Here is a 15538-nt window from a genome sequence, read left to right as displayed (position 1 = left end):
TCACGCTATGAGCGATTCCCCGCTTTTTTTCTTTATTTTGTAATATAAAAAAAAATAATTTTTTTTTAGCTTTCAACAATTCAGCTATTTCTTCTTTGATCTATTTAACATACATTAAAAGAGTTTCTAAAGTTATAATTATTTATAGTAATTATATATTAAATAATAAATGTCGAATCACGGTGATTCCCTGTGAGCGCGACCAAACTAGACAGTGAAATTTTATTCTCAACGTTGTCACATATACGGAATCGAAATATGGAAAGCTAGTATGGCTGTCATAAATTGTCTATAGATTTGGCATGCTGTAAGAAAATTAACATTACGGCGATTCCCCGCGACGCGACCAACGAAGGCGGGCAGTGAAGCGCGACCAACGAAGGCTTAAACAGTCGAATTACATGAATTTTTTCATTTTCGTTGCGCGAAAAACGTCCCGATCTTCAGGTACATAAATTAGGGGCATCTGAATTATAAAAAATAAAAAAATTTTCATAAGTTTGTTTTATGAAAAAAAATTAACTGATTCAATAAATTTAACTTTGTAAATAATATTTAAAAAAAAATGATTAAAAATACAGTCGAAGCTCCCTAAAGTTGCTCTCTCCGTACAGGACCATTCTCTAAAGTTGCTTTTTCCCCTTCTCCCCACTCTGCATTTTCGCTAGGATAATTGATTCTCCTATGCGCGTTTCGATGCGTCACAAAATCAAAACAAATCGTGTGATACATATGCGTTGAGGCTAACCTCAAATCGTGATTTTTAATATTCTAACATTAATAAATAAATAATAAAGAAATAAAATGAAAAATACTTAGAGTTTATAAAATAATCACTAATTTGAAACATTGACTGAACTATTATTTGCAATGACGAAAAATGAACTAATAAAATTTATTACATCTCGAAAATACTTTTGTTCATTAATTATAAGTTGCTCGGATAGTTTTATTAATGATAAAAAAATTATATTTCTAGGTTAACTATCTCGCATAACAAAATATGTATTCAATCAATTATAGAAGTTTAAATCGCGGGCCAGAATCTTGAATTCTGATTCGTTTAGTAAAAAGAAGAGTGGGAGAAAATCCAAGCAACTTTAGAGAGCATATTCTGTCAACTTTAGGGAGCTAGCAACTTTAGGGAGGGCAACTTTAGAGAGCTTCGACTGTAATTATATCACTGATTAAAATTTTTCGCAAGATTTTAAATTTTTACACTGAGAAAAAAATGATTTTTATGGGAAGAAAAATTCCATTGACAGAAAAAAATTGAAATCTATTTACAAAATAAAAAAAAAATCAGCATATTTTGAATTAAAATTTTTTCCATTGAGAAAATTCATTTGAACAAATTTTTAAACCCTCAAATATAAAATATATCAACTTTGAAATTATCACTGCAATAAATTTTTATAAAAAGAAAATCTGAAGTTTCTAAATGCCATTTTTTCTCTCAGTGCACTAGGATATAATTAAACTGAATCTCACTCCTGAAATCCTTTTTATTTGGTTACAATAAACATATAAATCCTGACCTGAGCCGACATATTTGTTTTTAAAAGTATTAACGATATTTGAGCAGTCTGAGTGCTCGTAGGATTTCAGATGTAAGAACTTTATTTGATTTATTTATTCAGATAAAATAATATGTAATAATGATATAGAGAAATCTATTAAATAAAAAGCAGAATATTAATAGATGAGAAGAGATTGTTATGGGAGTGAGCAAATTTGAGCTTAGCAAATGAGTTGAAACTTCTCCTGGCTAGCAATTAAAGTAAAACTATTTACATTAAACTTACTTTAATTCTACGCTATAGAGTACTTGCAAAGTGTCTTAAACTTTAAAACATGCACCAATAATTTCGGTATTACATATTTTTACAATGTTTGTCTTAGAGGAATAATTTTAATATCAAATATTTGCCAAAGTAAACATAATATTTATTCAGTTATTAATATTACCAGTTACTGGAGATGGTTTTTGTGATTTTTGACCGTCTTTGTCTTCTTTGTCTGCAGGCCTCGACATACGGAGGAAACAAGGCAGCCATTTTAAGAACAATACCCGTACCTTGATGTTGAAACATTTAAAAAAAAATATAATTAATGTCATGATAAAGTTATTTATCAAGTAGTTTAGCTAAATGCAGTGATTATTTATACCCATTCAGACATTTCGTGAGTGTCAGAATTACGGTGGTGATAATTCAATATGAGAATAGTGCTGACCACACTGCTGGCAACCATAAACATGATACAATTGAAGTATGTTCCTGTAAATAAATGGAGCATTAATTATTAAGTGCCTCGACTATTCAAACCATTAGTAATATTAATTTATTGAGTTAATTAATTATAAGTTACTGTGAACAAATTATCTGGAAGTGAGTTTAATTTTGATTTGTCCATGACTAAGTTTTAAATTAAATAACATTGAGGTGATAATGAAGATTTAATAAAATTATTTTAAATATATAGTTGTATAATTGTTACACGTACAAAAGCATTTTACATTTGTTACTTACCTAATAATGGCACAGCGTCGGACGTTGCTGGCATTGTCTCGGCAACCATGTTCAAGAACACAGTAAGAGACAGGAGAATAGTTACCCCTGTAAAAATTTATTTTTTTGTTAATAACAATAACTCGTGTAAAAAAAAAACTGGTTCGATAAATGTTTCAAAAAAATTTATAAATTCTGAAATTTAAGTTGACAAATTTTGGAACTTTAAAGAAATTCAAATTAAAATTTTAGTTGATTACTTTTTGGTCACATTTTTTTGAAATTTTTTAAGTAAAAAAAATTCGATTTGAAAATTTTGATGATTTGAAAACCGTTAAAAAAAAATTTTAAATCAATTACTCTGTAAAAAGAGTAGTGTTAAAATGAAATAACACCAGTGTAGGCGCTGTTAAAACGGTGTAAGAAATAAAAAATTTCACGTATAGAAATTAGAAACAAAAAATTTTTTATATATAGAAAACTATAAAAATTAAATGAATATTATCTGGAGGAAATTTCAATTTTGCTACTCTCTAAAAATGAATCAGTGAAATTCACTTCGAATTAGTGAATATTCACTGGGAACCAGCTATAAGTATACCACTGGTTGAATTAGTGGCATTTTTATAGCTGTAGAAATAGTGACTATCCACTGATTCGCAGTAAATTTTACTAATTCGTTTTTAGAGGGTATGTAATTATTCAAATAATTATTTATGTCATACGTAATTTATTTAAAAATTACACAATTTTCGCCTGCCATTTCAACCATCAATAATTTAATTAATCAATAATAATACTGTTTTACTGTAGTGATCGAGAAAGTAAAAATATTCACAAAGTAAAATATTTTCAACACCGAAAAATATTTTAACACCGGGAAATTTTTTTAACACCGGTGCAGAATATTTACATTGGTGGCGGTGTTATTTTACCACCGCTTTCGGTGTTGAAATTTAACACCGATAATTTTAACACCTACACCGCCTGGACTTACCCCGGTTTTTTTGTTACCGTGTATGAACATTTTTCGATTTTTAGTAGAACTATTCAAAAACGAGGTCCGGAAGTTGAAAATTTTTCAACTTGAATTTATTTTCAGTTAAAAAAATGATTAATTCAAAGCCCGTAATTGTCTAAATTTGAAAGTTCATGTACGTTTTCAGAATGAACTTTTTTTTACACGGAAATAAATATAAGAATTTAAATAAAATATATAAAGCTAAATAAATGTAATTAATTGAAAGGTTAATTTTATCATTGAAGTGAATCAGTTTTTGATTTGACCAGCCTTAGCAGTAGCAAAAGTTAAAGGAAACTAAAGTGAGAAAGAAAATGTGAAGCAGACAGAGAAATCCCTTAACTCGCTTATACCAGACTAATCTCCGCTTGGTAACTGGTACTGAAATAACGACCGGATTACCACGATTTGATGATGAAGGCTATTTTAACCGGTAATTGCTAACTCGTTTTATATATTTATCTTTTTATTTTCATTTAAGCCTTCCTTTATTTTTGTTTTAAAGCCCCTAAAAACATTTGTCTGCGGTTTATCGACTGAATTGGGACATCATCAGTCAGTAGCAGCAACAGCGGTGATAGTCTGGTCAATTGAATTTATAAAGGACTTATATGTAGTGAAAAATAAATAGGTTTAACTTACCGAGAGATAGCTTTTCACCAGAATCAGGTGGTAAAGTAAATCCTAAGACAGCCATACTGGCAATAAGAACGCACGGTACAATCAGATTGAAGAAGTAATAAAGTGTTCGTCTCCTTATGATAACCACAAATGTTATATCTATGTAGGGTTCTGGGCAGCAGTTGTAGTAGATGACATTTCTCTTGCCAGGCACGCCTGAAATGATAGCATTCAGGCTGTGTTACGAATTATTGAGATGATACGGAAAAAGAGAATAAAAAATAAATATAGGAAAGGTTGTGTAGATATATGTGTATAAATATATGGATATAGAGTGTGTGGCTGTAGAAAAAGATGATTGCAACGTCGGGAATACGTGCCTGACATTAAATAAATGTGTATATATATCGCAGTGGGATAAAAAAAGGAAGTAAAATAAGAAAAAAATTTTATCGTTTGTCAGCTAGTGACTACGAGAACGTCGGCGACGTCGTTTCCCTTTTTCAAACCACGTTTTCGAGTCCACGTACGTTAGATTATCGGATTTGACGACGATGGTAAGGGGTCACTGCGGAGTAACGATACCGAGGGTCCTGTTAAAGAAATAGCGATGCTGCACTGGATAATATAAGAAAAACCGTGACATTGTGCCGAAATGTTTCTTGAAATATATATGGAACAGAATTTGAATTTTTTATGTAATATAGATATATATCTATAAGCGATGAATGTTAATTTTTATTTTTGAATTTTATAAATTTTTATGCTGTGATTTAATGTCTTGAATGCTCCCGAAAATATTATGAGTTGCGTTGATTTTAGTGAGCTGAAATATATTAGGCAGATGAATGAAAATTATTCAAGTGGAAAATGGGAAAATAAATTTCAACCTTAATTTTCATTGAAAATAAATTAAATTTTTTTTTTTAATTAAATATTTTTTATGACATTGAATTTTTTAAAGTATGCTGATAAATAACAAAAAAAAATTTTAAAATAATTCTTTTGATTTTTCAATTATTTTTAAAATTAGTACTCGGGTTTAAAAAAGTTATTTCAGTGAAATTAAACAGAAAATTTTTTTATTAGGGTCAATGACTTTATTCACGATTGATTTATTTTCACGATAACAAAGTATAGCTAACTAATTAGTATGGATAAGTATGAAAATAAAACTAAAAAATAATTAAATGGCGGTATTGTTTAGTTAATAGCTTCGTGCATAATTTAAAGAAATAACTAGCAATCAGGAAACATTTATTTAGTGGTCCGCGTAAATAAGCAGCTTGGAATATCCAGGAAGTATTCTTTTAATTAAATCTTTGAGCATTATAAAATGTATAAGAAGGGGGGGGGGGCAAACGGGGTACTTAGGAAATACTGAGATTTCGAGGACTCAAATACGATTTTTTTTTTTTTTTAATGATTTTCAAATTAAATAGAAAAAATTTTCAGTTGCCGTTAAAAACAATCATTTTTGAGGGTAAACTGGGTACTCCCTAAAAAAAGTGAAAAAAAAAATGTTTATTAATTTTTATCATAAAACAAAAGTCAACAATATTTTTCAACTGACACTCGAATTTTGAAAAAGTGTAATAAAAAAAATTCAAAATACTACACGGAGAAAAATTCATGGTAACCGTTCCTAGTACGTTTATGAAATATCTTCCCATACCGTTATGGTAATGATTACATGGAATTATGGGATATAGGTCCATACTTTCTGGTAACAGTTCCCATATCGCATGTGAAAGAATTATGGTAATGATTACCATAATATTATGGTAATGGTTACCATAATGTTATAGTAATGGTTCCTATAATATTATGCACGGAAAAAAATTTACTGTTGCAGCAACAGGATTAATACTGTTGTTGCGACTTCATAGTAAAATATAGTTACACAGTAAAAAATTTTGTGTCATTGCGTCGAAAAACTTTTTACACAAAATTTTTTACTGTGTAACTATATCGCGTGCCAAATGCCAAAAGGGCGTATAAAAGTTATACGCCCTTTTGGCTTTGAAGAACCAAAAGGGCGTATAATTTTTTTTTTGGTGCCAATCGTTTTGTAAACATGTTCTAAGCCTCAAAATAAAAAAAAAATTTCCAAAGCCAAAAGGGCGTATATCTTCAGATACGCCCTTTTGGCGTTAGTACGTCAAAAATTTTTTTTCTGCATATCTTTACGTTTCGAGCGATTCTAAAAAGAATGGTAAAAAAAAAATTTTTTATACGCCCTTTTGGCATGGAACCCTATCTAACTGCTGTAATACGCCCTTTTGGCATTTGGCACGCGATATTTTACTACACACAAAAAAAAATTCTCGACTGAAGGTAAATATTCTGGATTCAAGAAAATTTTTTTGGAGACCTAAATTTTCTCAGATAAAGTAGAAATCTTCTCCAACCAAGACGAATTCTCTTGGCTCAAGAAAATCTTGACTTGGTTTCCGAAAACGCTTGTCTTCAAAAATATTTTCTTCACTCAAGATATCTGTTTTTTCTGTGTATGAAGTCGTAACAACAGTATTAATCCTGTTGCAGCTACAAGAAAATCCTGTTGCTATAACAGGATTTTTTCCTGTTGCAGCAACAGTAAATTTTTTTCGAGTGGTAATAGTTACCATATATTATGATAATAGTTACCATATATTATGGTAATGGTCACCATAATATTATGGTAATCGTATTATATGGTAACCATTCCCATAATATATGGTAATCATTACCATAATGTTATAGTAATCATTACCATAATGTAACGGTTACCATAATATTATACTAATGATAACTATAATATATATGGGTGCCGTTTCTATAATCAACATTTCAAAAAAACCGGTTACCATGCATTATGGGAACCATTCCCATAATATATTGTAATTGTTACCATAAATTTTACTCCATGTGCTCAATTATATTTACAAAAGTTATTTTGGAATTTTTGAAAAACGTTTAAAAAAGAAATTTTGTTTTTATAAAATTTTGGGGATACCGGGTTCTGCCCCGTCTTCTATATTTATATATTTTTTAATTAAATATTATAAATAAAAAAAGCAGCATCTGTTATGGATTTTAAAAAAAGTGTAATGTATTATCGATAATAAAAGAATATTAATTAATGGATTCTTTATTCAGATTTAGGTAAAACCGCAAGTATGCTATAAATATGAGGATAAAAGAGTTTAAATAGAGTATTCGAGATATTTAGGTTGAAAAATAGTTTAAAGTAATATAAAAAAATAAAGTGATGACTATGTTAAACTTTAGATAGAAATGAATGTGAACTCACCCAACAAATCCCACTCGCCGTTGGTAATGAAACTGCTTATATCCCCGCCAGATTCGTCCTGTAGCTGAAGATCCAACTGAAGAAGATGGAAACATTCAATTAATGTCAACTGACTAACTCCTGTCTCGACTGGGATTCTCTCTAGTGAATAAATGAGAATAATAATGGTCTATGTTTAACGTTTTACTTCTCAAAACACACATACACAGACCGAGAAAGATAAAAATAGTCAGAGATTACATACACGCAAATACTGAGCAGAGTTGTGCTGCCGCAACTTACAACATTGCGGTGAAGAATATTTTCAATGAACCACTATATCATCTCAAGAGAATCAAATTGGTGAGAAAATTGAATTTCTTGTTGAATTGCTTCTAAAAAGCTTTTCAAAGCGACAACTTGGTTTTTTTTTACAATTTTTTTTTTTATTAACTTTATCCAAGAGGAGATACTGAAAAACTATCTTAAAGTGTTTAACATGATATCATTGCTGGTTAATGCGATTTGTCAATTTTGAAAACTTTAATATCCCCAAGCTATAATTATAAAATATACAAATTTTTAACTTTTCGCTATGAAAATTTGAAATGTTTGAAAAAAGGGAAGTTATTGGTTTCGGTCCGATTTTCGAAAATCAAGTTTTCATCAGATATTGACATTTTGAGATCCTAGGAAGCGATTTGATTTGAACTTCTTTGCGGCAATCGAAGGGCCTCACTAAAACTTAGAACTGCTTACTCTCTAAAAACGAATTAGTGAAAATCACGTGACAATCACTATTTGGCAGTGAATAGTCACTTATTGCTAGTGAAAAGTATACCACTGTTTGAATTAATGACATAGTTTTCACTAGTAAACAGTGAATAGTCACTATTTTCACTGTTTCAAATTTATAAGAGTAGATTTTGGAGTTGATCGGTCGAGTAGTTTACAAGTTATACAAAAAATTAAAATTTTTTAAAAGTACTCTCTAAAAATGAATTAGTGAAATTCACTGCGAATTAGCGAATATGCACTGGGAACCAGCTATAAGTATACCACTGGTCGAACTAATGGTATACTTAAAGCTGTAGAAACAGAGACTACTCTTTTATATGTGAAATAGTAAAAATAGTGACTATTCACTGTTTACTAGTGAAAAGTATGTCACTAATTCAAATAGTGGTATACTTTTCACTGGTGATAAGTGATTATTCACTGCCAAATAGTGATTGTCACATGATTTTCACTAATTCGATTTTAGAGAGTATCTACCGATTTGTAGTAAATTTCACTAATTCATTTTTAAAGAGTCATTGTTGCATAACTCGTAAATCGACTTATTTGTTTCAAAGTTTGATCAAAGCTAAGTTTCAACAAGCTCTTTCGATTGCCACAGAGTACGTGCAAATCCGTCGATTTCCTCAAAGACATCGTTGGACAAAAATTAATTTTTTCAGTTAAATGCATGTTCATTCAGTCCAATCGTTTTTTCGACCCCGAAGAGCTTGAAAACAGCGAGAGGTTTTGGGGATGGCTTACAGGGTCAACTGTGTTTCAGATTGTTTTTTTTATTATTGTCTATTAACAATATGCAGACTTGACTAGACATTTTAATTAAGTCATCGATATTGCATAATTTTGTTTGGCTTCACTTTGACCTGACTATTAATTTTTTTTTTTATAAATAACTTTACTTTTTTAGCTTGCATCAAGTCCAGATGGTAATATTTAATAAACAGTCTAGACATGGTATGATTTTTAAATAATAAGTCGTGGACTTTATAAATTTTGAATGCGAAAATATGAAATTTAAATAGATAGATTGATTTATGCTTGATATTTAAAAATTTTCAATGATCAAACTGGGGCGAAATGCTTAAAATTCAGTTTAAAGGCCAGTCTGGAGTGGGTTCGGTTGTTTCGGCCTCGAAAAATAATATTTCCAGGCTTTTTAAACAATTTTTGCAGTTGAATAGATTATTTGGCCAAGTAGACAGGGTAATAAAATGGAAAATAAAGTTTATCGTTCATTTTTAATAAGTAATAAGGGTATGAATATTTAAAAAATTATCGTTCTTTGCTTTGCGAGATTTCAAGAGTTTCTCTGTTTTAAAAGCCTATAGTTTACTTTAATCAAGTCAGTTTCTTTAATTTTTTTTCTTATTCGTCTATCTGAAGAGTCAATTAGGGTATTGATAAAAAAAATTTAAGTAAAAGTTATGAGAAATTGTTTTTCAAAGCGAAAATCCGTGGGAATTTTTAGCCTGTAGTGAAAATTACTACTCTTAATTTTTTTATGTGAACTTTTTTTTCATAGTATTCCGTATGAAAAAACAATATATGGTTAAAATCATATATGTTTGCAACAAAAAAATATATGATTTATTATATTGTATTTTATAAAAAATCATATGAAGATTTTGGCCGATTTAATATAAAATTATGTACAGTAGTAAATATATGTATTCCATATATGTAACTTATATTTTTTTTTATATTAAGCTATATATACATTTACATTTACCTTATAATATATTGTATTGATATATTTCCTTTTATATTCAAAAAATATAAAATTTTTATATGAAATGAAATATATGGTAGCATTTAATTTATATTATATATCGCACCATATGTTTTCTTTACTATATATTTAAGCATATATTTCACTCGGTGTATGTATATGTATATGGGTATATAAATTCGCATCAAATTAACTAATTGTGAAAATTTTAACTGCAATTTAAAGAGTATATTAAAATTTAGATCTAATTTAATTGGACTTGGTCATACGAATAAGAAACTTTTTTTTTCCATACACAATATAAATATATGTTTTTAAATATGATCAGAATATATGTTTCGTATATGATAGAAATATATATTTTTATGTATGATAAAAATATAGTTTTCGTATTTGACAAATATATATTTTTTCATATATGATAAAAATATATTTTTTGTATATGATTGACATATATATTTTATATATACTAAACATATACGGACTCGTATATGATGAATATTATATTTTTTAATATGAAAAAAAAAATATAGTTAAATTCACCACATATATTTTCTGATATTTATCATATATTTTTACATATATTTTGACCACATGTTTTTTTCATACGGGATTTACTTATGGGTTCCATAAATAAGTTTGAAGAATATGTTTTACTATTGCAGATAAAAACGGTCGATTAAAATAATTGTCTTCAAGTTTTATCTTAAGGAAAAATGATAACAGAGAAGTAGAATCGAGTTAAGTATTTTATCATGTTAAATAATAAAATTTATAAAAAGTACAAAGAAAAAAGTGCAATAAATTTTCTAGTATTTACAATTGTAAATGTACTTTAGTTATATATTTATAACTTTTAAAGCAATCAAAACGTTATTTTATCTGAATTTTCATTCTTGATTGAAAAAAAAGCTAAAATAAACAAATAAAATAGACATGCTCAACTTTGCAATTTCCTCATCATCCTGCTTTATAGAGAATCAATTGAGAGGGCAATAATAGCTTCAGGCTCTGAATATAAACACGATTACTTTCTTCGTTCTTAGAATGTTAAGTGAAGGTTCAATCGCATCAGCAAAATCGTTTCTTTGTCAGAAAAATTTCATTTGTTTTGTGCACTCACTTGACAACACACGTAAAATTCACCCAAACTGTCGTAATTTTTATAAAAAATAAAAAACAGTAAATCCTACTGTAATATCTTACAATCTTCTTATATTAAAATCGAATTGTCATATAGATAATCCATTAAATTTTTACGCCCAAATGAATTCAATAGAGCAGTTGTGATGAAAAAAGTAATAACGAAATGAATATTGCCGGGGGATTCAAAGTATTGAAAGTATTAAAATTTTAATAAAATGGTAAAATCATAGGGAGGTGGACAATAATCTAAATTTAGGATTTAATTTTGACCATAAATTAGACGATTCGTCCCTTTATTGGGACTTCTTCAGCAACTAAAACAAGTCAATATAAAAACTTCTACAAAAATTATATAAATAAACAAAACAAATTAATTATATAATCACATGGTACAACATAACCAATCACAAATATGGTCACATCTTACCACGATCATATAAATTCTACACTGTTAATAATTCCCAATAAATTTTACTATGGGTGCATATAGTCCACTGACTTTACTCTTACCCGTTGTAGAAACTAATTTGCTAGTGGAATTTTACTGTTCTATTTTATGTAAAAAAATCCGTAAATTACGAAAATAATAATAAAAAAGCTCAACTCCCCTGCGTTTTTTAAATAAATAATAAAATTACACTAGGGTCGCTGAGTCACCGTGTATTTTCATCAAATAACTTATATATATTACTGTAAAGCCCTATTAAAATTGGTATTGTATTAAAAGGCGAAAAATTCTGAATTAGAAACCACAAAAATAAACCCTTTGCAGTTTATTATATTCGCGAAAAAAATGAATGAAAAAAAAAAAAATTATTTGTTTACGTTTAATCACGCGGTCGGTAACAAATCATCAGTAACTGAGGTTACTCATGAGAAACCTCAGTTACTGAAATAGTAACACCGGACTTTAAAAAAACTGATTCAAAATTTACAAGTGTCCCATAGTAAACGTATGCGCAGACTACACGATTGTGGCCTATGCGCATACGTTTACTATGGGACACTTGTAAATTTTGTACCAGTTTTCTTATAGTCCGGTGTTACTATGCACCCATAGTAAAATTTATTGGGAATTTTTTACAGTGTATCGTCTACTAGATGTTTTTGAGACATACGTCATTTTATTTAATGATATAAAAATAATTAGCATTTTTTGATATTTTAATTACAGTAAATAAATAACAAAACAATTAAATAAAGATAAACTCCAATTATTTGTATATCATTAAATAAAATGACGTATGTCTCAAAAACATCTAGTAGATGATAGAATTTATATGATCAAGGTAGGATGTGATTATATTTGTGATTGGTTTTGTTGTATATTGACTTATTTTAGTTGCTGAAGAAGTCCCAATAAAGGGACGAAACGTCTAATTTATGGTCAAAATTGAATCCTAATTTTGTATTATTGTCCACCTCCCTATGATTTTACCATTTTATTAAGTTGACCTGGACACGATTTTAGATTAATGTATTAAAATTTTTTACCTGAAAACCGTCGTAAGTCCAGGAGCCGAATTTCATCTCGCAACGCTGATCGTCAAACGGGAACCATGTGATATCTATTTTGCAGGTACTTTTGAATATACCCGGTGGTACGTAAAGACAAGTTCCATTTTCTTTAACAACAACATTTGTAGGATAAGTTCCGTCAAATCCTTCATCAGCGCTGTAACATAAAACAAAATAATTTTCACAGATATAAACTTAATAGACACTATGCTCAATAAGTTGTCTCATTTATCCTCCTTTTCAGCTTCAGATATAAACTTTAACATGAGAATTAGTAAGTTGGCAACTATTCTAAGTAAAGTATGAAATCCCAGTTTCATTCATCAAAGTTTAGCGGAAAATCTGTGGCTGTTGTGTTAGTCGCGTTAACACGTACGCGCACACGTATATAAAGTGTACAAAGGTTGCGTTGTCGTTTATGACTAGAAAACGTGCATATATACATGTATATGTATATATTCAGAACTACTCAACAGAGAGAACATGGAAAATACATTACTGCGTAGCAACTTGATAAATACAGTTACACACCACCAGTAGTATAAAGCAGAGCGGGGTTTATGCTTATGTTAATTATTTGATGGTATGAATTTAAAAATAGCTTGTGGGTTTCCGAGTGCGCTTAATATCAACATCATTCATTACATTATTAATTTATTCTGGGTGATTAGCCAGCCCTTGTAACAGCCGCATTTCTAATACTTACCCTACTTTACAGTTTACACCCGAGTGTCGGTTGTCTAATAAAGCTAAGGAATACGGTGCATAATTTGCAGCATTAGAACCTGGTGTTTCTGGTGCAGCCACTATTGCATAAACTGTTTGTTGTATGGAGATATTTAGCGTCATATCGTGTACATAACAGTACCAAGAGTACATATCCTTGATTTAAATTACTCTGGTGCAATAGATAGGGTGCCGCTGGAAGGATGCAAGGATACACGGCTGCATCATTGATAAGCCATGATTCTGAATGGAAAGCAACCGAGACGTTCTCCGAGTTGAGAGCTAAGTTATGCTGTCGAGTTGAATGGCTATACATGGCATCAGAAACAGCACTAGCTGAGAGTAGGACCAGAACTAGGAGTAAGACCTAGGACCAGAGCGAGCACAACCACTAGTCCTATATCCCGGACGACTGAGGATTGGTTGGAATCCGGCCAGTTGGCCGCAACCCAATCCGCTATTGCATTCTTTTTGAAAGCACCACAGTCTCTTCACCCTTCCTAACTTCCATCATCCCTCTTTTCCTTCCTGTATACTTTCCTCTCTATATATAGATATTTTGTTGGTCTTTACAGCTCCACCCACTTTTCCAGTTTCTTTTAGCACAAGGAAATCCAGAATGGGATAAGTTTTCACGGATTTTTCTAGCTTTCGCTCGGATATACTCTGAAGAGAATCTAACGATGAAAAATCAAATTTTGAAACGATCGAAAAATCCTCACAGACATATACATACGTATATACATATATATGTGTAAGTATATTGTGAGCGTGTAGTGTGTAACCCGCAATGCAGAATTGTCACATACGTCGATAAAGGCCAAAATGGAGTAAAAAATTCACCCATTTTTGTAATTTTCCAACTTTTTTTTGATTCATTTGGATTTTTCATTGTTAACACTGGGGTATGTTCTTTTTTATTCATCACTAGGTATTTACTAAAATTGTTTTCACTGATGCATGAACAACTATAGTGGTAGTAAGTACACATTTAATAGTTACTGTTAAGGCCACTACTATCCCTTATATTTTTTATTTCAACTATAGCATAGTCTCAATACTACAACAACGGTAACTCTCTCGTTAAACCGAGTGACGGTGTTATTAAAGTTAATTATCTCACTCACGTCTTCTCATTCTGCTATCTACTCTCTACTCGAGGTTCTATTGTGCTGATGTTCAAGTCCGAAACGAACCTGTCATCAAGTTATAGTTGGAAGTAAAAAAATTATAATAAAAAATGTGTTTTTAAAGTTGATGGACGAAGAAAATAAAGTGAAATTACAACTTGTGGGGAATGAGAAAAGTTTTGGTAAATTATTTTTTTTCCGGAAAATATATTCAATTTGTGTTCATTTTTTTGTTATTTATTTATTTATTTTTAGCTACAAAAACTTTACTTGAACAGTAGTTATCAAGAAATACTCGAGATTTTATCATTTATATATTTATCAAGTGAAACAAACAATTGCACAAGTACTTTCTTGTATTAAATTTATATACCGCAAATTTTAACTATAAAATAAAGAAACCTTTACACGGAAAGAAAATTATGGAAACGGTTCCCATAATTCTATAAAATTTTTTCCTTTACCAACATAGAAATTATGACCATAAATTATGGAAGCAGTTCCTATAATTATAGGAATAGTTCTCATAATTACAGGAACAGTTCCTATAATTATAGGAACGGTTCCTATAATTATGGGAATGCTTCCCATAACATTATAGGAATGGTTCCTATAATGGTAGGAATGGTTCCTACAATAATAGGAATAGTTCCCATAATGCTATTGAATAGTTTCTATACCATTATGGGAATAGTTCTCATACTATTATAGGAACCATTCCTATAATGTCATGGGAATGGTTCTAATACTATCATGAAAAAATGTATTTAAAGAAAAATGTGGTAATCACTTCGACAATACACAGAAATATTATTAAATATAAAAACAAAAATTCAAATATTGAAAAAAAAATTTCGTATTTGGCAAAAACATTAAAATTTTTAACAAAAATTTTTTTTTTTAAACAAACTTAGCGTCGATGAAGCTTCAATTGAATATCTTCATATCATGAGAGAAATTTCTACACTATTTAGCAAAAAAATTTTTATGATATGATGGGAATGGTTCCCATACCATGATGGGTTCATATATTCCCATACTACTATCTGAACTATTCTCATATAT

The 15538-nt window shown here is 29.6% G+C and overlaps 1 protein-coding gene across 2 annotated transcripts in view; it reads right to left on the bottom strand.

The window, feature by feature from the left end:
• LOC130666295 (neuronal acetylcholine receptor subunit alpha-7-like) overlaps nucleotides 1-15538 on the bottom strand; it is a 107371-nt gene that overhangs the window by 10255 nt on the left and 81578 nt on the right. For both annotated transcript variants that reach the window (XM_057467132.1, XM_057467131.1), the window contains 6 exons: nucleotides 12594-12774; nucleotides 7448-7523; nucleotides 4174-4368; nucleotides 2532-2618; nucleotides 2170-2279; nucleotides 1969-2077 (listed from right to left, as the gene is read on the bottom strand). In XM_057467132.1, the coding sequence (XP_057323115.1) occupies nucleotides 1969-2077; nucleotides 2170-2279; nucleotides 2532-2618; nucleotides 4174-4368; nucleotides 7448-7523; nucleotides 12594-12774 (758 nt within the window). The remainder of the gene's footprint in view (nucleotides 1-1968; nucleotides 2078-2169; nucleotides 2280-2531; nucleotides 2619-4173; nucleotides 4369-7447; nucleotides 7524-12593; nucleotides 12775-15538) is intronic.

The sequence above is a fragment of the Microplitis mediator genome, chromosome 4, assembly GCF_029852145.1.
Source record: "Microplitis mediator isolate UGA2020A chromosome 4, iyMicMedi2.1, whole genome shotgun sequence".
Classification (NCBI taxonomy): Eukaryota; Metazoa; Arthropoda; class Insecta; order Hymenoptera; family Braconidae; genus Microplitis; species Microplitis mediator.
The sequence above is the reverse complement of the archived record's forward strand: the minus strand, read 5'-3'. Positions and strand labels throughout refer to the sequence as shown.